Raw genomic sequence first — 24,036 nt, 5'->3', positions numbered from 1 at the left:
AGTACTCGTACTCGTTTCCAAAAAAGTGGTATCGGTGCATCCCTATAGTGGCATGCACACTTGTGGTTTGTATGTTGAGACTTAGGCTACGTTCACACTGCAGGTCTTAATGCTCAATTCCTTTTTTTTGACCAAATTCGATTTTTTTGTCTGCTTGTTCACACTACAAATAGAATGTGACAGCAAACGCGCTCTAGTGTGAACCCTCAAAGCAGCCCGCAGAAGACGTCACACACAACGCGCTCTGTTTAGACCCAGACCAAACAGTATTGTTTGACTGATGGCCCTTAATATAAAGACTTGTTTCAGACTTTACATTTCCCAATTTTGCTTTAAGTTATAAAGTTATTTTGTTATTTACATATGGCCTAATAATGATCCTTATTGCTGTTTTAGAGAGGAGCAGCCAATTCCAGTTTCCAACAATGGCGGCAGCTACTTAGTTTTAATATTACTCTTATTTTTCTTTCTGGGTCGCAAAAAAACTTTTAACATATTTTCAGGTGAGAATGTAGCTGTGTAAACTTCAAATATCTGAGCCAACCGACACATCGTTTTCAAACCCCAGCGGTCTTTCACTACTCGGGTTAAACATGATATATAAGTCACTTTGATAACTTAATGTTAAATGTTATTGTTTGGCTTTTTCAGTGTTTTATTTGTTCGTGAGTAAATCGGTTTGGCTGAGATTAAAGTTATTAGATTAGATCAAATTTAACTTTATTAATCCCTCGGGAGGGTTCCTCCAGGGTTTTCACACAGCTGAATAAACATCAAACAGAAAACTAATTAAACAAAGTGTGAGACGGTCGATTGATTGATTGATTGAATCTTTATTTTGAACATGTTGAAAAAGTACAACAAAATAGAATTAAAAGAGACAAATGAACAAAGAACAAAGTCGAGAGTTTAAGTCAGCGCCCAGTTATATTTTAGATAGCAAGGAGCAGACGGCAGAGTTTCACTCCACCGAGGGAGCTCATGACGTACTACCCGGCTTTCTTTAGACCGCGAAGGCCGGGTCCTCAGGTGGAAGCACCCTCTGAATTTGGACACCCCCGCTGTTTCCGGGCCAGCCAATAATAACGGTGACATTTAGCGTATTTTATCCGATAAATAAACACTATAAAATGTATTTCTACCCCCCCCACAACAGCCCTTTTGAATTTCTCCCTAATTCTGAGGTCACAATGTTGGCAAGTATGGCCACAACACCTCACTTTTTTGCCACATGTATCGCAAACCACGTCTCAGCTGTTTGTGGAGGCAAAATACCTCTGCACAATTACGGTCAGCCATTGTTGTGAGTGTGCATGCCAAGGGGCTGCGAAATATTTATACAGCCGTATTTCGCACATGACTATGAAAGGCGGAAGAGGAAGTAGTTCCTTTGAATGTAGACAATCCGAATGTTATAGTTTCTTTCCACTGTGTTCCTGTTAATGATAAACTACAAATTTAACCTAAATTACTAAAATATCGATATTTTAATGTGAGAATCAATTCTAGAACATAAATGATTGGTATCGGAGGAATTGATATTTCAGCATCGATCCGCACATCACTGCTCTAAACTGAAAAACAACTTCTCTCTTTTCTCTCTCTTTAGCTCTGTTCTAATCACTTCCTGTCTTTTAGTCAAAGGAGCTTGCAAAGAAAAGCGTCTGGACTTCTTTAAGTTGCTTGAAAGTGTTTCTTTTTTCTTCATAGATGTGCACATCATATACTTTGGATCAGAACCAAAATTACTTAAGATGAAATATAAATGGGGCTGCTGTTGAATTGCATTAAAATACATGAAATTGAGGTAGATCTGAGTGATGGGCAGGATAGTGTTAGTTTGTTACAGATGTAAAAATAGTCAATTGACAGTGAGTAATAATAACAATAAAAAATAAATTCTGCTAAGTAATGAAAATGCTAGTTGCACTTCCTTTTTCACATATTCACACACAGAGCAAGAACAGTCTTTCTATTGGTTCTTTAAGTATGTTGGTTTTGCTTCCTTTTTTAATGTGATGAGCTTTTTAAAACAGACAGATCAGTAGCAGGACCCATTTCTGACTGTTAACTGCTGGACATATTTGCATGTCATTTTTTAACATACTCTGTGTCAACACACACTGAACAGTGAGGAGACATGAAAGCTGTGCTGGGATTGATGGTGATTCTTCTGGGACTGTCTCATGGTGAGCTGTTCTTCTTAAATGTGGCACTTATCGCTTAATATTTTTTTTAACCTGTACAAAATATCTGACATCATACTCAGGGATGTTAAAGCAGGACAAATACTTACACAAAGTTCCAATATGTGTACTTTGATTAAGCACGGTAACGCCATCATCGCGACTAACGCGATTAACATTTAACTCACCTGGAGCTCAGACTGACTCAAAATCCCTGGAATGTCTCTGTCAACGCATTTCAAGCAGTTTGTACGAAGGCTGTTCTTTCTACGCTCCAGACGGGATGAGTGTGAGAAGAATTTTAATCGCGTTAATCGTGATGATCGGTTAGGATCAATTAGGTATAAACATGGTAATACTAAAATACTTTTTAACAAGTAAAAGTCCTCATAATTTAATTTTTATTGTGATTTATTTGCCAGAAACTAACGAATCACAAATGTTTGTCTTTTTAATGTTTCAAAATTGGCAGGTGTGGAAACTTACTGTCATGACAGACAGGATGGAGCTCAGTGTTATAGAGCTTTGGGAGGAACTGTGGACATTCATCTGATGGGGAGCACCTCAGAAATATATAGATACTACTTGTTGAAGAACTCAATAAAAATACTAGATGTGAGAAAGAATGAGGTTATTTCTAATACCATAGGAGAGAGAGCTTATTTTCCCAGTAATGGAACATTTAGGATCAATAATCTGAGCAGGACAGACAGTGGTATATATACCCTTCGAACCTTTGATTCAGATGGAACAACATCAGGCGTGCAGACTTTACAGCTGTTCATTCAAGGTAAATGTTGGGAAATGCAGCCTTTAATTGATGTAAAGTGATATTATTGCAGAGCGGACGAATTTAGGAACTATGGAAAATCAGCCATTAAGTTACAGACCATGTAAAGTTACACAGAAGGAAGCATAGTGCATGAAAGTGCATCTCATTATATTATCAAAGTCATCTGTGCGTGTTTCTCTCAGCTCCTGTGTCCTCTGTCCTGCTGGTCTCTGCGTGTCTGTCCCAGGGAGAGATGAGGGTATCCTGCTCCTCTGAGGGAGGGGACAGTCCTCAGTACAGCTGGACTCTGGATGGACGCACACTGACAGATGCTGAGCTCCTTTCTGGAAACAATGAGAGTAAAAACATTATTCTGAAACAGCACATCTCAGGACGTCTGACCTGCTCAGTCAGGAACAATGTCAGTTATGTCTACAAAGAGGAGAGGATATCTACCTGTGGTGAGTGAGAACATTTTTGATTTAAAAATAATAATCATGACTTTGTTCATTACGGTCATTCTGTACATTCATTCATGAAGTATTTGTTTTTACGCATAGGCTTCATTTTTATCAACTGCACCTCAATCTTTAGGACACAGGTGTCAGTATGAAACCAACAAGACTTTGTTTATTAAACCAACAAGTGAATCTATTTTTTAACCCTTACAAAATATCTGACATCATCATCAGAGAATTTAAAAGCTAATATATGTGTACTTTGATTGCTTTTAATAAATTAATGTAAGAATCTATTGGCTTCAATTGCAGTACGTGACAATTTGAGAAGAGCTTCAGTTCCTTTTTTTTCTTTTTATCAGTTTAAGTAACAGTGGTAAAATCTTAGATCACTATGCACCTTGGCAGTCTTGTTGCAGTGTGTTTAAGTGAGTTCTGACATTTTAGAGGACTTTATTCTTCCCTCCTTATCAGAGAAATCAAGCTTATTTTTCACTTTGATGGACTGCCTAATTTTCAAGAAACTGTCTCAACTTTTTGCTTGGCTGTAACTATGAATCCACATCTTAAGTTATTTAAGTCATGCAGTCACTACAGATATGCTGAACAATGTTTCGGTTGCATTCCTCTTTCAATTTTAATGCTACCTTCATAAATAAACATCTCCATCCTGCTTGTTTGAGGATTCTTTTTTCTGAAATATAGCTTCCTTTTTTCTGTTTGATGAACACCCATTTCTTTTTTTTCATGAAAAGAATGTAGTGTTTGCATTCGTCTAAAATGTGGAGAATGTATCTACCTGTGTTTCTTAGTTCTTAATATATTAATAAATGTTGGACACATTCGTGTTTGAAATTATGGATGCAGCATTTTGTTCTTCAGCCTCTATTACCTACAATTTGCAAAACTGCTACCTACTCTGAGTAAAACAGTAAGAGCTGACAGATTTACGGTAGTGGTGCTACTACAACTTACAGTATGTGATACCAATCAATCAAAGCACTGGGTTATCCAAAACATAATTAGGTTTAAACATGGTAATACTAAAAATATTTTTAACAAGTAGAAGTCCTCACATCAGTAAATTTTGGATTGCTGACAATGTTAATGTAATTTTTATTGTGATTTGTTTGCTAGAAACTAATGAATCACAAATGTTTTTCTTTTTAATGTTTCAAATTTTGCAGGTGTGGAAACTTACTGTGATGGCAGACAGGATGGAGCTCAGTGTTATGGAGCTTTGGGAGGAACTGTGGACATCCAGCTGATGGACACCACTGCAGAAATATCTAGATACCAACTGTTTAAGAATTCATTAAGAATATTAGATGTCATAAAGAACAGGTTTCTTCATAATACTATAGCACATAGATCTCTATTTTTTCCCAGTAATGGAAAATTTAGGATCAATAACCTGAGCAGGAATGACAGTGGTAATTACTCCCTTCAACCCTTTGATTCAGATGGAAGATCATTAGGCGAGAAGACTTTACAGTTGTTCATTCAAGGTAAATGTTGGGAAATGCAGCCTTTAATTCATGTAAATGCAATATTGTTTTGGTAATCTTTATAATATAGAGCACATATTTTAAGATACATATATTTTGTGCATGAAATAAATATAATCTACATGATGTGCACTTCATACACCAACGTATTGGGCCACATCTCTTAATCTTAAAATTCAGATGTTTTCACTTCCATTGCCACAGATGTGTGAAACCCATGCAGTCTGCCTCTACAAACATTTGCGAACATGTGTACTCAAGTGTACTAAAGATTACACTGAAGTTGTGTATGTTAGTGTAACATGGATGCTACCTTTTCAGCAAGTTATTTTGAGATATTTCTTCCCTCCCACATATTCCATAATCAACTGTAAGAGAGCGGAAGATTTCAGGAACTACAGAAACTCAGTACTAAGTGGCAGACAATGTGAAGTCACACAGTAGGGACATCAAGTGCTGAGGTGCATAGTGCATGAAAGTGTATCATTTGATGTATCAAAAGTCATATTTGTGTGTTTCTCTCAGCTCCTGTGACCTCTGTCCTGATCGTCTCTGAGTGTCTATTCCTCGGACAGATGAGGGTGTCCTGCTCCCCTGAGGGAGGGGACAGTCCTCAGTACAGCTGGACTCTGGATGGACGCACACTGACAGATGCTGAGCTCTCTTCTGGAAATAATGAGAGTAACAACATCACTCTGAAACAGCACGTCTCAGGACGTCTGACCTGCTCAGTCAGGAACAATGTCAGTGAAGTCTACAAAGAACAAAGCAAATGTACTTGTGGTGAGTGAGAAAAACTTAATGATTATATTATGTGTAATTTATTGTGTTGCACCTGCAGCCATAAACAGACTGTCTTAAACTAACAACAGACTGTGTGTCTGCAAATCTTCAAGATCCCAAATAATAAAACATACTGGCAACCACCAGAACCCCTCATCCTCCCAGTAGCCGCACCTATGTTATCTGTTTCACCGTTCTCATATAATCGCATTAATTTGTGCAGCCCACCTTGCAGGGTGAGGACAATACCTCTTTCACAACTGATGTGGTAGAAAAGGATTTAACTAATGTGAACAATGGTAGTGGCTGATTAGTGTAATAGTTTGCACATTTTTCTAATGACCAAAAGACCTTTGGCTCCTGAGAAGAAACAAAACTCCTTTAGGGTTGTTTTAGGAAGGGCATCTGGAATGATAAAAAATCTTACAAATCAAATACATGCCACTACCTGGTGTGGTGAGTCTTTGTAAATAAGGAGTCAGCAAAAAGTTGATTTTACCTGATATGAACCACAGTATATAACAGATAACTCTTCTGTCACATCTTTAACTTTGCTTGTGTTTTTTGTGTCTCTGTACAGATATTTCCTTGCCTATATGTGGTTTGAGAGCAGTTGTGGTAATTGTCTTACTAATTGGGATTTCCATCTACTTTACTTGGAAGAAAAAGAAAAATGAAAAAGCTGAAGCCTCTGCTGCCCTACAAGCAGAATTCCCAGAAAACTCTGTTTTGATGGTTGAAATGAGAGGTTCAGCAACTTAGGCCAACACCAAGTTTCAGCTTTCATCTGGTGAAGCTCTGTGTGTTTTTAACATTTGGATTCTGTGGAAACTAATAGAAAAAAAAGATGTAAGAAAAGTATTCCGGGTCTTTTAAATTGTCACTTTTTTCTAGGTAAATGTGAAATTAGATCACGCTCTAAACAAAAATTATCAACCCACTTGTAACTGCATTTTATGCTAAATTTTATTTCAGCACTCTTAAACTGTTTGTTTTTAATCATGCTTTCTGTCTTTTATTTGGGCATTTGTTGAAGACATGTATTCAGCGTCTTTGAGATTGGAATATCTTTTTCCCAGTGCATTGACAAAAAATACATATGTAAATATTGTCCACTTCCTGAAGTGAAAATCCTTTATCAAAATATGATGTTATAAATAAGTTTACATCTCAACAAAAAAATCTCTGCAACTCTCCGTGTGGTCAACAACAGACACACATTATGCCCCTATCGTGGACTAAACCAATGAGAGATAGTCAGGGGCGGGACCTCTCTGATTGGCCGTGGTCCTGTTGAAAGTGCAGGTGGATAGAGAGAGGTGAGTAGCTTGATTAAAGCGATATCCTGAATCGACTTTTAAATATAAATGTATGTTGCCAGAAACGCCAGATTCTCAGATTAGAGCAGGTAAACTGACTCCGCACAAAGACATAATACAGAGCACGGACCCAACGCATCATCAACTTTCTCTTTCTCCCACCAGTCTACCATTGTTTACAGCTCTGTCGGACACTGTCTTTTTCCTTTTTTCTTTTCTTTTACTTAAATGACCTCGGACAACAAAGCCTAATTTCTGCTGTTCAATACAGAAGAAATTTTAACTTTTGAAAATTATGCAAAATTGCAGAATATTTTTAAGGTTATCTGCTATAAAAAGCCAGGACAGGAAAATCTCCTTCATGTTTTTCTGTGTTTTATTCTTACGTTGACACAAAGGCATCTGCTGTGATCTTTACAATTCTGATGGAGTCTCACATGTATCAGTACTGATAAATGATCAGAATTTTAATATTTCTGACTGTCTGAGGCAAAACTGAATGGAATCAGGAACTTTAACCTCTTAAGCCCCAACGCCCGCTGATACGGGGGAAATAGGCAGGAGATCAGTTAGGCTTGCGGCTTAAGAGGTTAAGAACCGAAATCGAATGGATTATAGTGTTGAAATCTCCCAATTCTTTGAATCTTTGGGCTGAAGGAAGGACAATACTCGGTGTATAAATGCTCAATCAACAATCATTTATTTCCATAGAATTCAACACTTATGAGCATTTAAGCCATCATGATGGGGAGAGCTGCATGCAGAGGGTCACAGCAAGTCTCAAAATGGTGACGGGTTGCTCAGCTTTTTATAGTCTCTAGTGGCCCCCATCTAGTCGTAAAAGCCAAAACATCACATTCTTTCTCTGTTACAGCGCCTAAGTTATGACCTCGGCAGTTGTTTCTCTGCTTTCTGTAAGGTGGGGGTATGGAATGTGGTCTGTCTATCTCCCCTGTCTTAGACACAGAGTCTCCTGCTTACAATCTTCTCTTCATGATTCAACAATTAAGCATGTAACACATTCACAGCAGATCAAGGATACAGAGTGATGCACACTTGTCTAATAAACTAATAAGTGAATATGTTCTTTTAACTCAAAAGTATAATGAGAACTAAACTACATACAGCTCACACACTCTATATTAAAGGGTATAATATGATCTACAGCAGTATTCTAATTCAACTACTTTGATTACATATATAAGGTAACATATGATAACAGAATAATATCACAATAGAAATCAGTGATGATACCCAGCCCTAGTGAGTAGCCTAGGCCCGACAGAAGAGGATGTAGCTGTGGGTAATAAGAAAAGATAAAAAAAAAAGAACTATTGATAACTTTTTTGTTAAGTTAAGGCCTGATCCGTCTGAAATTCATAGCCAGTGCTCTGACACAATGCCATCAATCTTTGAATGCTGAAAAAGCACAGTGTATCCAGAAAACACATTATATGCTGCAATAAATGCACTGCCCAAGTGTCCCCTCTCCCCACTGCCTTTCAGCAGCAGGCAACAGCAAACAGGTCGTCAGAGGAGGCCGAGATGACGATTAAGTTTAACATTTTCTACAATATTACCAAAGAGTGCAAGATTGTTAGTTAATCATTTACAAATCAATATTGTCACTACCCTCTCACATGTAAAACGGTGTTAAGCGATGTGGTTGAAAAATTTGAGTGTGCCTAACTTTTGTGCCGGTGCGCCTAACTTTTTAAAGTTAGCCAGTGCAACCGTGGCAAAAGGTTAGTCTAGAGCCCTGCATTAGGTAATTTACATACATGATCCTGTCACGATCCTGGGCCTTTTGACCCAGCGTCTTGAGTTTTAGTTTATGGTTTATGTTTAAGCCCTTCAGGTTTTCTAAGTTCATTTTTTTTAATCATGCCTAGGTTGTTATAGTTGTTTGTTATTAGATTCCCCTTGTGTCTTCCATCCCTGTTAAGTCTCCCATGCCCTTCATGTGTTTCATGTCTGTGTATTACGTTGTCAAGTTCAGGTTGTCATGTCTGCGACTTATGTTTCCTGTTTTATTTTGAAGAGATCTTGTGTTCCTGTGTTCATCGTGTTTAGTTTTACTCTTCCACTGTGACGTCGTTATGGTCATGTGTGTCAGCTGTTCCCCATGTGTTCCCACTTCTCCCATTAGCCTCCTGTGTGTATTTAGTCTGTGCCTTCTCATTCAGTCTTTGTTGGATCGGCTGTATTGTTCCCATGCCATGTCCTGCGTTCAGGTTTTCATATATCCTCTTCTTCATTGCCATGTTTAGAGTTTTGTTTGTTTTTCTGTTTGCCAGGGTTTTTCATAGTTCGTGTTTCCTTTCTAGTTTACCCAGTTTAGGTTATTGCTTAGTTTGCCCTTTTATTTTGTACTGTTCTGTCTGCCTTAATAAATGCCTCATCATCAGTTAAGTTTTAGTTTTAGAACATCTACATGTACAGAATATATACCTTATTTGGCATTATGAGATCAAAGTGATTCCAGCCTGGGGAAAGTTTCCTTTTTTCCCCTGTTGTTCCATTGTGTAGTAGGTGATGATGAGGCAAACATGTAAACAGCACCAAAGAGAGACTCCTCTCCTCTGAAAATGAATCAGGTTTTTTAAAAAAAAAATAAAATAAATGTAATTTTTTTTAAAATGAACTAACTAGGTCTGATCACTTACAGGAATCATGGTCAATGTGTGTTGTGCATGCTGTTTGCATTTAATTTGAGTAGAGGAGTTTGGATAAAATCTGCCTGCTGCTTTGACTGGGGAGAGGCTAAATAGTGAAGGAACATTTGCAGAGTGTTGGGGGATGGCTGTAATCACAGAACTGTAAGACAATGAAAGACAGTCTTAGGCTACGTTTACGCTGCAGGTCTTAATGCTCAATTCAGATTTTTTGATCAAATCTGATTTTTTTGTCTGCTTGTTCACACTACAAATAAAATGTGACAGCAAATGCGTTCTATGAACTCTCAAAGCGGCCCGCATGTGCAAAAGAAGACGTCACACACAACGTGCTCTGTGTAGACCCAGACCAAACAGTGTTTGACTGATGGCCCTTAATATAAAGACTTGTTTCAGACTTTACGTTTCCCAAAGTTATTTTGTTATCTACACATGGCCTAATAATGATCCTTATTGCTGTTTTAGAAAGAGCGGTACTTCAAAGCATAGTTGCAGATTTCTGTCAGAATCTGCAGATTATACAGTAGAAATAAAATGTTCACGTTTCTCCAACATTGTCTTCCCAACAGTTGTACTGGATGGCCAGGAGGCATTCATGATGTCTTCTCGGGCGCTGAAAATTGGCGTCTGTCTTGTGTCAGTGACGTAAAAGACGGATTTAATGCAACATGACCATTCAAACAGCAGTCGCTTTCTAAAACATCAGATATGTGTTGGATTCAGTGGATTTGGATTTGAAAATATCAGATTTGTGGTGTTCACACTGTCAAACCATGATTGGATATGGGTCGCATAGGGTCAAAAAGTCGGATTTGATGTGCTTTCGCCTGCAGTGTGAACGTAGCCTTAATTTCCCCTCAGTTGTTCCTAAATGGCCTCTTTGACTCCCCCCCCCCCCGAAACCAGCATTTCTAAGAGTACATCTTTCATCATCTTACAATGCTGTGATGATTGCAACGATTCCTGACTTTCTGTGAATAGATCTCATGGCTGTTGATCAGTGCTCATGAAAATCTGCATGTTAATGATCATGAAACTGAGCTTGTGGCTTTAGGCAATGCTGCTAGTTTCTGTCATCATGTAACCGTACTATTTATAAGACTGGGAAAACCTTCTGTCAGCTGAAAATGAAGAAGTCACTTGGATGAGTGATTAGATGTTTCTCTCATTGCAAATAATATTGGTAACAGCAACCAGTCAAATCAACAATCATCCTAAACACCAAAGTCCTTTTTGTATGTTCAAATGTGTCTGCTGTATGTGATGTATTAGATACTGAAACAATATAAAACTGCACTAAATTGGTCTACTGCCTTCATGGGAAGGATAGTGTTATTTTGTCACAGATGTAAAAAAATTATCAAGTGACACTGTGATTAATAATAAAATGGTCTGTGGAAGGTCTATAAGGTTCCTCTTATTTCTGCTAAGTAATGAATGTTAGTTTTGCTTCCTTTTTTAATGTGATGAGTTTAGGGTACACGTGGGTCTTTAGTGTGCACTATAGTCTACAGCACACAGGAGTATTAGGTTATTATTTACATGTTGGTAAGCTGTCTTGTGGCAACTGACGAATTGAAAACAAATGAGTGTGCTGTGTATGAAACAGCGCAAAAAACATTATCTGTCCTTCTATTAAGTGCAGAAGTAGTGCTGGTCATTGGATGCTAGCTAACTGGGTAAGGCTCTCAGAGGTCTGTAGCTCTGCCTACCATTTTAGGGAACGGCTTTAAAGTAAGTTACAGGGCTTTTCCCTGCCTTTCTGAAGGGCTTCTATTTCACAAAAAAACAAAATCGAACACGCATATCTACATAATTAGGGCTTATTTTATATATATATATATATATATATATATATATATATATATTTATTTATTTTCTTTTTTTGCCTGTCCCATTTGGTTCTTTAGCCGTCAGAACTGTTGTCTGAAGACCAATACCCAATGGATTTATTTTGCCAAATGGATCATTGTGGCATTGCCGTATTGGTCCATTTGATTGACCTTTGTTTTTATTATTTATTTTATTTTATTTTATTTTCAGTTGTTACAGACGGGACAGACATGAGTGAGGGATAGGAAAGGGAGAAAGAAAGAGGAAGGGAAAGAAAAACAAAAGGGGAGAGGGACAGTGAGAAGGGGGGGGGGGGGGAAATTAAAATAAAATCTCCTGGATCACCTGTTGAGAGAGAAAGAATAGAAAACAAGCAAAAAAAACCAAAGCAACATACTAAACACAACACCATCGCATTAATCTAGCTAAGTGTAAACAGCAGTAAATACTAAATATTCAATGTTGTTGTGCAGCACGCAGGACAGACAGCGCACAATGTGCTTTGAAGTAGCAGCCAAGAAAGGTGTAATTTAAGTCTACGAACAGTGAACACGCGTGTGCACACCTGTGTGAATCAGCGCGCTTGTATTCAAATGGTTTCCACATGTAATGGTCTGCAAGAGGATGTAGCGAGCCATAGCCCCGTCCCCCAGGGCATGAAGCAGGCATGGAGGAGATCCAGGCCCCAGACATCCAGAGGCCCCAGAGTGCGAGAGCCCAAGGAGGTCCACCGGAGGGGCATCCGTGCCACCCTCATGGGAAGGGCTGAGGATCCCCAGACGAGGCGTCACCCAGTAGCCACGGAGCAGAAGCTAGAGTGGGTTGCACCGGCGTGCCCACCGGCTCTGCCGGCAGCCAGCTGTGCCAGAGTGAACCGAGCCACAGGCCCAGAGGCCTGAGGGCCCCCCGCACCCCGGAGGAGGCCTGACCGACCAACAGGCACCAGGCCCCGCCAAGTAGCCACCGGGAGTGAGCTGGTACATACCTGAGCGCCCAGCCCCGGACACCAAGAACCACCAATGCACCGACCCCTGAGGGCATCAGTCACCGGCAGGGAGTGTGGTGAGGGGAGATAGGCCTTGGAGGGCCTGGGAGTTCCCAGAGAGGTGGAGTCTAAGACCCGACCTGACATATAGACACAGACAAACAGGCACACACAGACACAAACATGCATTCCTACCCTCATGCACACATATACAAACACTCAGCACTCACCCAACGTAAGGATTGACATAAATGGACATGTACACACAATCACACTCCCCAAACATACTCTTAGGGCTTATTATAATTACAATATTTAATGCTATACTTTCCTTTGTACATACATCATGATTTGCGCTGTTTTCATTTAAAGTAATAAAAAATGCTCTTCTTTCTCAGTCACTATTTAGTAAGGAGAGCTGTTACTGGTGGGTCTTTTCTTATATTGTGGGGCCATATAGTGTGAAGTTCTTTGTGGTGAACTTTGCACACTGACAGAGGCTCAGCTCCTTTCTGGAAATAATGAGACTAACAACATCACTCTGAAACAGCACGTCTCATCTCATCTGGTCTGCTCAGTCAGGAACAATGTCAGTAATGTCTACATAGAGCAGAGGATATCTACCTGTGGTAGGAGGTAGGAACTAACAGGAGACGATTGTTTGTATGTCAGCATGCATAAAATCAGGTGATTAAAGTGATCAGCATTTTTACACAGACTACACCACTGAAGGTCCACAGAGGTGATGTCGAGATACTGAAAGGTCTATTAAATAATGAGATTTCCTATCAGACAAATCATCAAAGCTCATAAATATTAAATTTCATACATTTCACTGTTCTTCCACATTTTGAATTCTGCTTTAATGCATCCAGTCTTATGTTCCTGCTATGAACCTCTGCTAGAACAAAGTTTATGATTGTAATGGCAGATTCTCTTTTAATTTGAACTTGACGTAACAAAGTACATTTTGTTTCATGTTATTTAGTTTCATTGCTGCATAACACTTTTTGCTTCATAATTTAAATACAGTTCAGATCAGATGTCACTATGTAGCACCAAATCATAGCATCTCAAGTAATATCACACAGTACAACATTAGAGTATATTAAATTTGAGCACTGTCAAACTATCTGTTATAGAGATAATAATACCAACAGCATTTATGATACTTGGTCATCAGGCTGGGATCACTGGGGCAGCACAGGTTCAACACTGTTGTAGTTTATTTGGACTTACAATACCCCTGGGGCAAGTTTAACACAGTTTTGTTGTTGTTCAGAGGTGCTAGTGTTTTTTAAATCAGCATCAGTACAAATATCAAAGAAATGTTCAAAGGCAGAACAACATTTATGGAGCCCAGTCCCGTGTCTGTAATCATGTTGCAGATTTTTCTTTGTTCAGTTCATATGTTAGATAAACAACCAAAGACACATTTAAGCATAAATCTGGTGACAGTGCCATTATTCTTGGTGTTAAAATCTCTTTATGACATTAAAAATAAAGCTTCTGTTTTATATTTGCTGAATTTTAATTTACTATATATTAATACAGTTTGCTTTTGCACAGACATATATTTATAAATACTGATGACTTTGCTATGGTTGAATGATGCCATTAATTAGTTGTTTCTCATCTCTTTGGAGTCTTTTTCACTTCAATTGTTTATCAACATAATTGATAAAAAAAAAAAAGGTTTTAAAATAATTAAATATTTATTGCTTCTTTCTCTGCATTTCTATTCTAGTCACATCCTGCCTGGTCTGAGTTCACACATTCTTATCTGAAGATGATTAGTAATAACAAGAAATGGCAATAATGACAAATGCTTTCAGTTAGTACTGAAATACTGTGAAAGTAGTCACATCCTACCAGATCTAAATTTGCATGTTTTGATGTGAAACTGGTCACGAACAGGAAACGTGGTCAGTGTAGGGTGCGCCTGTTTGCATCTGTGTAAAGGAGAGTTTGTCTGAAGGAACCTGTGTTTGGACTGTAGTTGATGCTATTAGGAGTCCTTTAATTACCCCAGTGGTATTAGAAACAGCCCCTGTATAGATTTTGATGTAGACTGTTAGAGTCATAAGTCAAAAAAGTAATATATTACACTTTACTCGCTATTTTCCTTAAAAATAATGCTGCATTACTTGATTACTCCCTGCATTAACAATTCATTATAATTTTTAGTTTGACGTACAAAGGAAGAGGATGTTTTTTTGGTGTAATTTTAACTGTTTATGAATAATCACTCTTTCTCCTTAAACTGTCACCAGTGAGGAAGCACTCTGACACTGCTGACTGCATCAGCACACACCGACCAGTGAGAAGAGATGTATTAAAAACAGGAGCTTTAATATAGTTGTTTCCTGTTGTTTTTGTATTTAGAAACCGTTCAGAAAATTGTCATTTAATGTGTCATTTGAACTGTTGAACTGTAAGACTTTTTGGTGTCAGGTTTCCCTCTACTGGTTTACAGAGGTATTGCATTTGCTTACAAATAAGTTCAGTGAGTGAGTCAGAGAAACTCTTATTTTTCTTTCTTTTATTCTTTCTTATTAAAAAAAAACGTGTACTTATTATTATGAAAACAGTGCTTGCAGGGCAAAGCTTCACAAAACCTACATGCAAAGCATCATGTTTCTCTAAATCATATAAATAGTATCGGATGATTTAACCAGAGGAGAGCAAGTGAGGGGAGCTTCACAACAGGAACATTACAGAGACAAAGCATGACATTTAGACAAGTGTGAAATGGCAGCACAGTTTGGCTGTATTGTGGGGTGAAGGCACAGACGACACGGGTGCTCTAGTTTTTTCCTCTGACTTTATTCACCACCAAACATGAACTGAAACCCCTCCTCCCGACCTGGGTGTGAGTGGAGCCCTCTGGTGGGCCATCACAGTATTTACTTTTATTTTGTATATGTACTTTGCTCATATGATCTGAATCTGTCAAGGCTAATGGGAAGAGGGACTCAGGAGATCACACTTCAGTGCATTTTATTTACACTGGAAAAATATATATTTAACATTAACAAAGTAGCATGTGAAACAGTGCTCCAGGGAGGGATCCAAGGAATCCACAACTCCAAAAACAAAACATCTCAAAAACAATGTTTAAATAAGGACATGGCTTCACATTGCGATGAGTGTGGAAGTGATGGTAACACATTTCAGTCAAGCTTCACTGCATTTCTTAGATTGAACTAAGAGTGTTTTAGATGATTATAAGCCTTTATTACCAAAATGGGTGGCGAGAAGGAGAGAGAAAGTTTTTAAGGCAAGGCAAGGCAAGGCAAGTTTATTTGTATAGCACAATTCAACAACAAGGTGATTCAAAGTGCTTTACAGAGACATTAGAAACAAAAACAAATAAAAAGCATGATTTAAAATTGATTAAAACAAACAAATAAACTAACTAACTAATTAACAAACAAACAAGCAAACAAACAAACAAAACAGTATATAAAATCAAAACAGATAAAATCAGAACAGTAGATAAAATCAGTAGTTAAATGTAAGTTTTGAAATTTAAGCTTAAAAGTGTGGATTTGGTGCTTTATTCAAATGCAGCTGAGAACAGGTGAGTCTTCAACCTGGATTTAAATAAACTGAGTGTTTCAGCTGATCTGAGGCTTTCTGGGAGTTTGTTCCAGATATAAGGAGCATAAAAGCTGAATGCAGCTTCTCCGTGTCTGGTTCTGACTCTGGGAACTGATAAAAGACTGGATCCAGATGACCTGAGGGATCTGGAAGGTTCATACTGGGTCAGGAGGTCATTGATGTATTTTGGTCCTAAACCATTCAGAGCTTTATAGACCAGCATCAGAACTTTAAAGTCTATCCTCTGACGGACAGGCAGCCAGTGTAAGGACCTCAGAGCTGGACTGATGTGGTCCACTTTTTTGGTCTTAGTGAGGACTCGAGCAGCAGTTCTGAATGAGCTGTAGTTGTCTGACTGATTTTTTAGGTAGACCTGTAAAGATGCTGTTACAGTAATCAAGCCTACTAAAGATGAATGCATGGACTAGTTTTTCCAGGTCTTGTTGAGACATCAGATCTTTTATCCTTGAAATATTCTTGAGGTGATAGTAAGCTGAATTTGTTATTGTCTTAATGTGTTTTTCTAAGTTTAGGTCTGCATCCATCACTACACCCAAATTTCTCGCCTGGTTTGTGGTTTTTAGATGTATAGATTGAAGTTCTCTGGTGACCTGTAATCGTTTTTCTTTGGCGCCAAAGACTATTACCTCAGTTTTGTTTTTGTTTAGCTGGAGAAAATTGTGGCACAACCAGTCATTGATTTCCTCAATGCATTTACCAAGAGCCTGCACAGGGCTTTGGTCTCCTGGTGACATTGTGATATATATTTGTGTGTCATCTGCATAGCTGTGATAGTTTATTTTGTTGTTGTTTATAATCTGTGCCAGTGGGAGCATGTAAATGTTAAACAGAAGGGGTCCCAAGATGGAACCTTGGGGAACTCCACATGTGATACTTGTCTGCTCAGATGTGAAGTTACCTATTGATACAAAGTATTTCCTGTTTTCTAAGTATGTTTTGAACCAGTTTAGTACAGTTCCTGAAAGACCTGTCCAGTTCTCCAGTCGTTTGAGTAATATGTTGTGGTCAACTGTATCAAATGCTGCACTGAGATCCAGTAAAACTAAGACTGACATTTTTCCACTGTCTGTATTCAGACATATGTCATTAAACACTTTGGTCAGAGCGGTTTCAGTGCTGTGGTTCTGTCTAAAACCTGACTGGAAGGCATCGTAGCAATTATTCTGTTTTAAGAAGTAACTGAGCTGTTGAGAAACTGCTTTTTCAATGATCTTACTTAAAAATGGGAGATTTGAGATCGGCCTGTAGTTGTTCATTTGTGTCTTGTCAAGATTGTCCTTTTTCAGTATAGGTTTGATTACAGCAGTTTTTAGTGATTCTGGAAACACACCTGATAATAAAGAAAAGTTGACGATCTGTAACAGGTCTGACTCTAAAGTCTTTGAGACCTTTTTGAAAAAACTTGTTGGCAGGACATCTAAACAGCAGGAGGAGTTGTTCAGTTGACCTAAGATGTCCTCCAGGTCTTTGCTGTTAATAGGTTGAAACTGTTTCATGGTGTTTAAACAGTTTTTTGGTGGACACAGTACATATCCTGGATCTGCTGTTGATGTACCAATTGCTTGTCTAATTTTTTGGATTTTTTCTGTGAAGAATTTGGCAAAGTCATTGCAGGCCATGGTCGAATGAAGTTCAGCTGCCACTGACACAGGAGGGTTTGTTAGCCTGTCAACTGTAGAAAATAAGACCCGAGCATTATGGCTGTTTTTAGTGATGATGTCAGAGAAGTAGGACCTCCTTGCACTCCTCAGTTGTAAATTATAATTGTGAAGTTTCTCTTTATAAATGTCATAATGAACCTGGAGGTTTGTTTTTCTCCATCTGCGCTCAGCTTTCCTACACTCTCTTTTTTCATTTTTCACCAGTGTGGAGTTTCTCCATGGAGACTTTTTCCTTCCAGAGATAACCTTCACCTTAATGGGAGCAATAGTGTCCATTACATTTAACATGTTAGCATTGAAGCTATTGACGAGCTCATTGACTGACCCTCTGGACAGGTCAGGTGTTAATGGGAAGACCTGGTTAAAAATTGCACTACTGTGTTCAGTTATACACCGTTTTGTGATCACTGTTGTTGATATATTTGTGTGGGCTGAGATTTTACTTTCAAAGAAAACACAGTAATGATCAGACAGGCCCACATCAGACACAGTAACCTTTGAAATGCTCAGGCCTTTGGAGATCAGTAGGTCAAGAGTGTGTCCTCTATTATGTGTGGCCTCTGTTACATGCTGAGTCAGCCCAAAGTTGCCCAGAGTGTTACTCAGGTCTTTAGTCCCTTTGTCCTGAGGGTTGTCCACATGAATGTTAAAATCCCCAACACTAATTACACAGTCAAAATCAACACAGATCACAGACAGCAGTTCACTGAGGTCATTAAAAAGTCTGTGCAGTATTTGGGAGGCCTGTAAACATTAAGAAACACAACTTTGGATAGGGCCTTCAGCTGTAAAGCCACATATTCAAAAGACTGAAAACTTCCAGGAGATAGCTGCTTACATTGAAATGATTCATTAAATAAGACAGCAAGACCTGTGTGTGTCTGTATGGCAATAAATACTTGTTTGTATGGTCTAAACTGAGACAGATGGGAGCCACAAAACCACTATTTCTGTTTTAGGTCAACATTTGCATCTGTTACCACAGTCATTCTGGTAAGAACTGAACACTCAAAACTGTGACATTTTGTTGTTCGCTTTTTGTCATCTAGCCATGTTTGACCTTAATGGCCTTGAATTATTCAAAAGATTCAAGGTTTAAAGCTAAAACAAATCTGATCTACACTACAACAGCACAAATGACGCAGGCAGTTTGGAGCCTCAGCGAGGATGGAGGTGTAGCTTTTTTTTTAGTTTTTTAGGTTCCTTAACCTGCCAATTAAGTGCACAAGGGGCCATTTGCAACATCTTATGAGGGGATTTACCACTCTGAGTCTCACTGCACACTGATTTAGAGACAGTATGCTGAATACAAGCAAGTTTAAGTGGTTTAAAGCATCACAGGAACCATGGCATTACAGCTCTGATCAGTTTCTCAATCATGAGCCTGCTTAGCCTGTACCTGACCTGTGATCTGATGATCCCTAAGCAGGTGGAAAAAAATCCAACTTTTATTGGCAGGTGTCCTGTCCTTCAACAGTACAGTGGGGCAAAAAAGTATTTAGTCAGCCACCGATTGTGCAAGTTCCCCCACTTAAAATGATGACAGAGGTCAGTAATTTGCACCAGAGGTACACGTCAACTGTGAGAGACAGAATGTGAAAAAAAAATCCATGAATTCACATGGTAGGATTTGTAAAGAATTTATTCGATGGGTAAAAAAAAATATTTTTTTTTGTTTTTGTCTAGAGGACATTGTTTCACAGTTTCATGTTGTGGCAGTGATTTGCATCCATTTAGTATTTACAGTTTACACTCTTTCTTTATTGTTTATTTCTCTTTCTTTCAAAAAGCAAACTTACGCAAACCTGCAAACATAAAATGATGTCTCTCCTGCACACATTGTAAAGACCATGAAACAACAAAGCTCTCCCCACAGAAACCTCTGGTCTATTTTGAATTACTTCCTGTTTTTTTCCTTAAAATTTATATATTAAGACCATATGCGAAGGCTTTATTGACACTTGAAAGTTTTACCCCAGTAAAGAGTATTGCCTAGATTGTCTATAGATTGCATAGGTAATTCCCCCAAACTACACCAGTTGAGGGAAAAAGATTCATTAACATTTGAGGATACTTCTTGAGATCAGTTCATTACAGCACACAAGCAAAAGCCTGCCTCACTTCTCTCTATGTCACTTCTATTTGTGTGGGCAAGTGGAAGTGAGTCACTTTATTTCCTGCTCTTGTGAAAACACCCTGTCTGTATCATCTACTGTTTGTTGTCAGTTTGCCTGAGGTTGACAGGAGGTTCAGCATTTGTTAATATTTTTCTATTATCTTTATTCTTTTAAGATTAAATCCACAGTGTTGATATATGAAGAGGATGGAACAGTTTCTTATTGTTGTGTTATTAGCAGGAGGAACTCATGGTAAGATTGTCTTCATAAAAAACACCAAACATTCACATTTGTAGTGTGATTCTTATAAGCTCATGTTCTTTTGAATGCATCTTTTTCAGCTTTCTTTCCAGTTGATGAAACTACATGTGATCTCAATGCAAACAGATGTCCATGCTCTCCTCTTCTTAAAGGAACTGTGTATATCCAGTGTGATGTGATGGCTAATGCTAGTGGCCGTAATGTGAAGTGTTTGAAGGTGCTTCCCAGGGTGAACATAACTGTGTTTAATCTCAAGAAAGAAAAAATAATGATAGACAAGGAATTTAACAACAGACTACAATTCATGAACGGGACACTCAAGATCACAAACGTGAAGAGGAATGATTCAGGTTAATACAGCATTGAGGTCTTTAATTCAAATGGAGTCCAAGAGAAAAACATTGTTTTCACCCTGGATGTTAAAGAAAATGGCAAAGTTGAAGGCAAGTTATATAACTTATTCTTTATTGCATAGTTTTGATGTTATTATAAAGATAATCAGACATGTAAACATTATGTGGCAGTAGAACTGTTAATCAGTATCCATCACTTGGGCAACAAAATGATAGAAGATGAAATGACAAAAAATAAGCATATGCACAGAGCAAATGTACAGTGAACAGAATAGAACAGAACATTTGCTGATATATTATTTGTCTATCTATTGATGTTTCCAGTTACTTTTGCAACATGTGGACCACTACTCATATTCATAAATTAATCATCTTTTATTTCCCAGTAACTACCACGTAAACTTAAAAGGCACACTGAAACTTTCCACTTGGTCATTGATTATTATTAGTTGCATTAAATTTAAACATTAAGGTTGGAAAAAGAAGCACTGTAGCAGATGATAAGAACACAAGTAAATCAGAAACCATTAAAAAGCAAAGAAGAAACAAAGCTGAAGTTCTCAATAACTGGGTTCACAAAATAGGGTTGGAAAGAATAACAGATGAGAACAATAATAAATTGGAAACCTTTAAAAAGCAAATCTCACTGAAAAAGATGTACTCATCGGCATGAGCACTAAATATTTCTTCACATAGTGTGAAGTGAGACAGACAGTAGGCACAAAACATCGACGATTGTTTTAGGTAAACATTTGCAAAAGCTGCTGCAATCCTTCTGGTAGGGACTGAATACTCCAAAAGTTTACAGTTTTGCTTTTGTTTACTTTTTTTATTTGCAGGTTTGGAAACTTGCTGTGACATTAAACAGCATGGAGCTCAGTGTTATGGATCTTTAAGTGGAAATGTGGACATTCAACTGATGGACAATACGACATCAAAATACCAATTGCTGAAAAATTCATTAAAAATACTAAATGTCAGAAATAATAAAGTTCTTCCTAATGCTGAAGGACAAAGATTTGTCTTTTCTCCCAGTAATGGAACATATAGGATTCCTAACATGAGCAGGAATGACAGTGGTAATTATACCCTTCAAACCTTTGATTCAGATGGAAGAGCATCAGGCGAGTGGACTTTACAGTTGTTTATTCAAGGTAATTCCTTTTAATTAATTAATATTGCTTTAGTAAGCTTTAGAATTTTCTGCTTTTGCTGTTTTTCATTAAAGGCCAACTTAAAGACTTAACTCATCTGTATGTGTTTCTCTCAGCTCCTGTGACCTCTGTCCTGATGGTTTCTGAGTGTCTATTCCTGGGACAGAGGAGGGTGTCCTGCTCCTCTGAGGGAGGGGACAGTCCTCAGTACAGCTGGACTCTGGATGGACGCACACTGACAGATGCTGAGCTCCTTTCTGGAAATATTAAGACAAACGTCATCACTCTGAAACAGCACATCTCAGGAGATCTGGTCTGCTCAGTCAGGAACAATGTCAGTGACGTCTCCAAAGAACAGAGCATATGTACTTGTGGTGAGTGAGAACACGATGAAAAAAATAACTGAATGATTATATTATCTGTAATATATTGTCTGTGCACTTGCAGCCATAAACAGTCTGTCTTAAACCAACAACAGACAGTGGTTTTGATGGCAATTCCTCTTTTCAGAGAACCGGCTCTTTTGGCTCGGCTCACTAAAAAGAGCTGACTCTTTCAGCTCCCAAGCAGCTCTTTGGTTTGTTTTGTTGCTTTAATTAATTTATTATCAACAACAATATAAAATTATACACAAAATAAATTACTAATGGAAAAAAGTGTTTATTATTTATGTATGTTTATTATTTACATATGCTTTTATTTATTCATGCCACATAAATTATAAATGATAAATGTTAAATATCAAATAAATTATAAAATACAAAAAACGACTATTTACAATTGAACTTTTAACTCTTTAAATTTTCTGTTTTTTTCCTTTTAAACAAATTTAAAGTGAAACAACACAAAACACTGCAAACCACAACACAATAAAATATAGATTCAAATATGCAAAACAAAAAGAAAAATAAAGCATCTTCAGTAATATTACACTCATCTATCTAACTGTGTTTTATCTTCTCATTGCACTGATTGGTGGACAGTTCTCAGGTGCCTGTGCAGGTTGTTTGTGGAGCCGGCTCTACATGATATTCTTTTCTTGCAGACTCTACACTCTACCTTTGTATTGTCAATAAAATTGAAATGGTTCCAGATTTTGCATCTTTTCTTGGTGTCACTCATTTTCTTCACTATAACTTTCTAATGTGTCGATGTTGTCTCTTGTTGTTGCCCCTGGCTCTCTTTCTCTTTCTCCCTCCTGCTCTGTTCGTGTGCTACTGCTGCTGCAAGTGTAACTACCGCCCTTTCTCCCTCTGCTCAGTGTCATTCACTTCAAAGAGTCAGCCCTACGAGCCGTTTCGTTCACGACCCCAACACTAGACTGTGTGCCTGCAAGTCTTAAAGATCACAATCAACAAAAAATAGTGGCATCCACCAGTGATACCCCTCATCCTCCTAGTAGACACATCTATGTTATCTATTTCACCATTCTTGACTAAGCACATTCATTTGTGAATGTGATTAGCCTTTGACAACTGGAAAAGAATTTAACTAATGTGAACCATAGTAGTGGCTGAATAGTGTAGTGGTTTGCACATTTGCCTAATGACCAAAAGCTCTTTGGAGGAAACAAAAATCCCCTTGGGTTGCTTCACAAATGGTATCTGGAATGATATATGTAAAAAAGAAAATCTTACAAATCAAACATGCCGCTACCTGGTGTGATGAGTCGTTGTAAATAAAGAGTCAGCAAAAAGTAGATATGAACCACAGTATATAACAGATAACTCTTCTGTCACATCATTAACTTTGCTTGTGATTTTTGTGTCTCTGAACAGATATTTCCTTGCCTATATGTGGTTTGAGAGCAGTTGTGGTAATTGTCTTATTAATTGGGATTTCCATTTACTTTACTTGGAAGAAAAAGAAAAATGAAAAAGTTGAAGCCTCTGCTGTCCCACAAACAGGATTCCCAGAAAACTCTGTTTTGATGGTCGAAATGAGAAGTTCTGCAACTTAGGCCAACACTAAGTTACAAATTTCATCTGGTGAAGCGATGAGTATTTTTGGATTTGGATTCTGTGGAAACTAATAGAAAAAAATATGTAAGAAAAGTAGTCTATAGTCATTTGCCACTTTTTTTTCTAGGTAAAGCTGAAATTAGATAATGCTATAAACAAAAAGAATCAGCCCACTTGTAACTGCTGTTTATACGAAATTTTATTTCAGGAATCTTAAACCTGTTTTTTTTTATGATGCTTTCCGCCTTTTATTTGGGAATTTGTTGAAAAAATTTATTCAGCATTTTGAAGAGTTAAATATGTTTTTGCCAGTGTATTGACAAATAAATAAAGATGTAAATACTCTTCTCTTACTGAAGTGAAAATCCTATATCGAAATACGATGT

The 24,036-nt window shown here is 37.9% G+C and overlaps 2 protein-coding genes across 2 annotated transcripts; both read left to right on the top strand.

Moving 5' to 3' along the window:
• Window positions 1–2,078: 2,078 nt before the first annotated feature.
• On the top strand, window positions 2,079–6,469 carry LOC146677588 (uncharacterized). The gene is made up of 6 exons (XM_085424072.1): window positions 2,079–2,189; window positions 2,659–2,976; window positions 3,162–3,419; window positions 4,604–4,924; window positions 5,450–5,707; window positions 6,288–6,469. Exons 1-6 carry the CDS (start codon window positions 2,141–2,143, stop codon window positions 6,467–6,469), a joined length of 1,386 nt encoding a protein of 461 aa, XP_085280198.1. The 5' UTR covers window positions 2,079–2,140.
• Window positions 6,470–11,365: 4,896 nt separating this feature from the next.
• LOC146677587 (junctional adhesion molecule A-like) lies at window positions 11,366–23,649 on the top strand. The gene is made up of 5 exons (XM_085379763.1): window positions 11,366–11,380; window positions 12,980–13,148; window positions 21,375–21,689; window positions 21,806–22,063; window positions 23,468–23,649. Exons 1-5 carry the CDS (start codon window positions 11,366–11,368, stop codon window positions 23,647–23,649), a joined length of 939 nt encoding a protein of 312 aa, XP_085235889.1.
• Window positions 23,650–24,036: the final 387 nt, after the last annotated feature.

This window comes from Rhamphochromis longiceps, linkage group LG2 (assembly GCF_057381845.1).
Source record: "Rhamphochromis longiceps isolate RC_006_pf linkage group LG2, R_longiceps_female_GT1.1, whole genome shotgun sequence".
NCBI lineage: Eukaryota > Metazoa > Chordata > Actinopteri > Cichliformes > Cichlidae > Rhamphochromis > Rhamphochromis longiceps.
The sequence above is the reverse complement of the archived record's forward strand: the minus strand, read 5'-3'. Positions and strand labels throughout refer to the sequence as shown.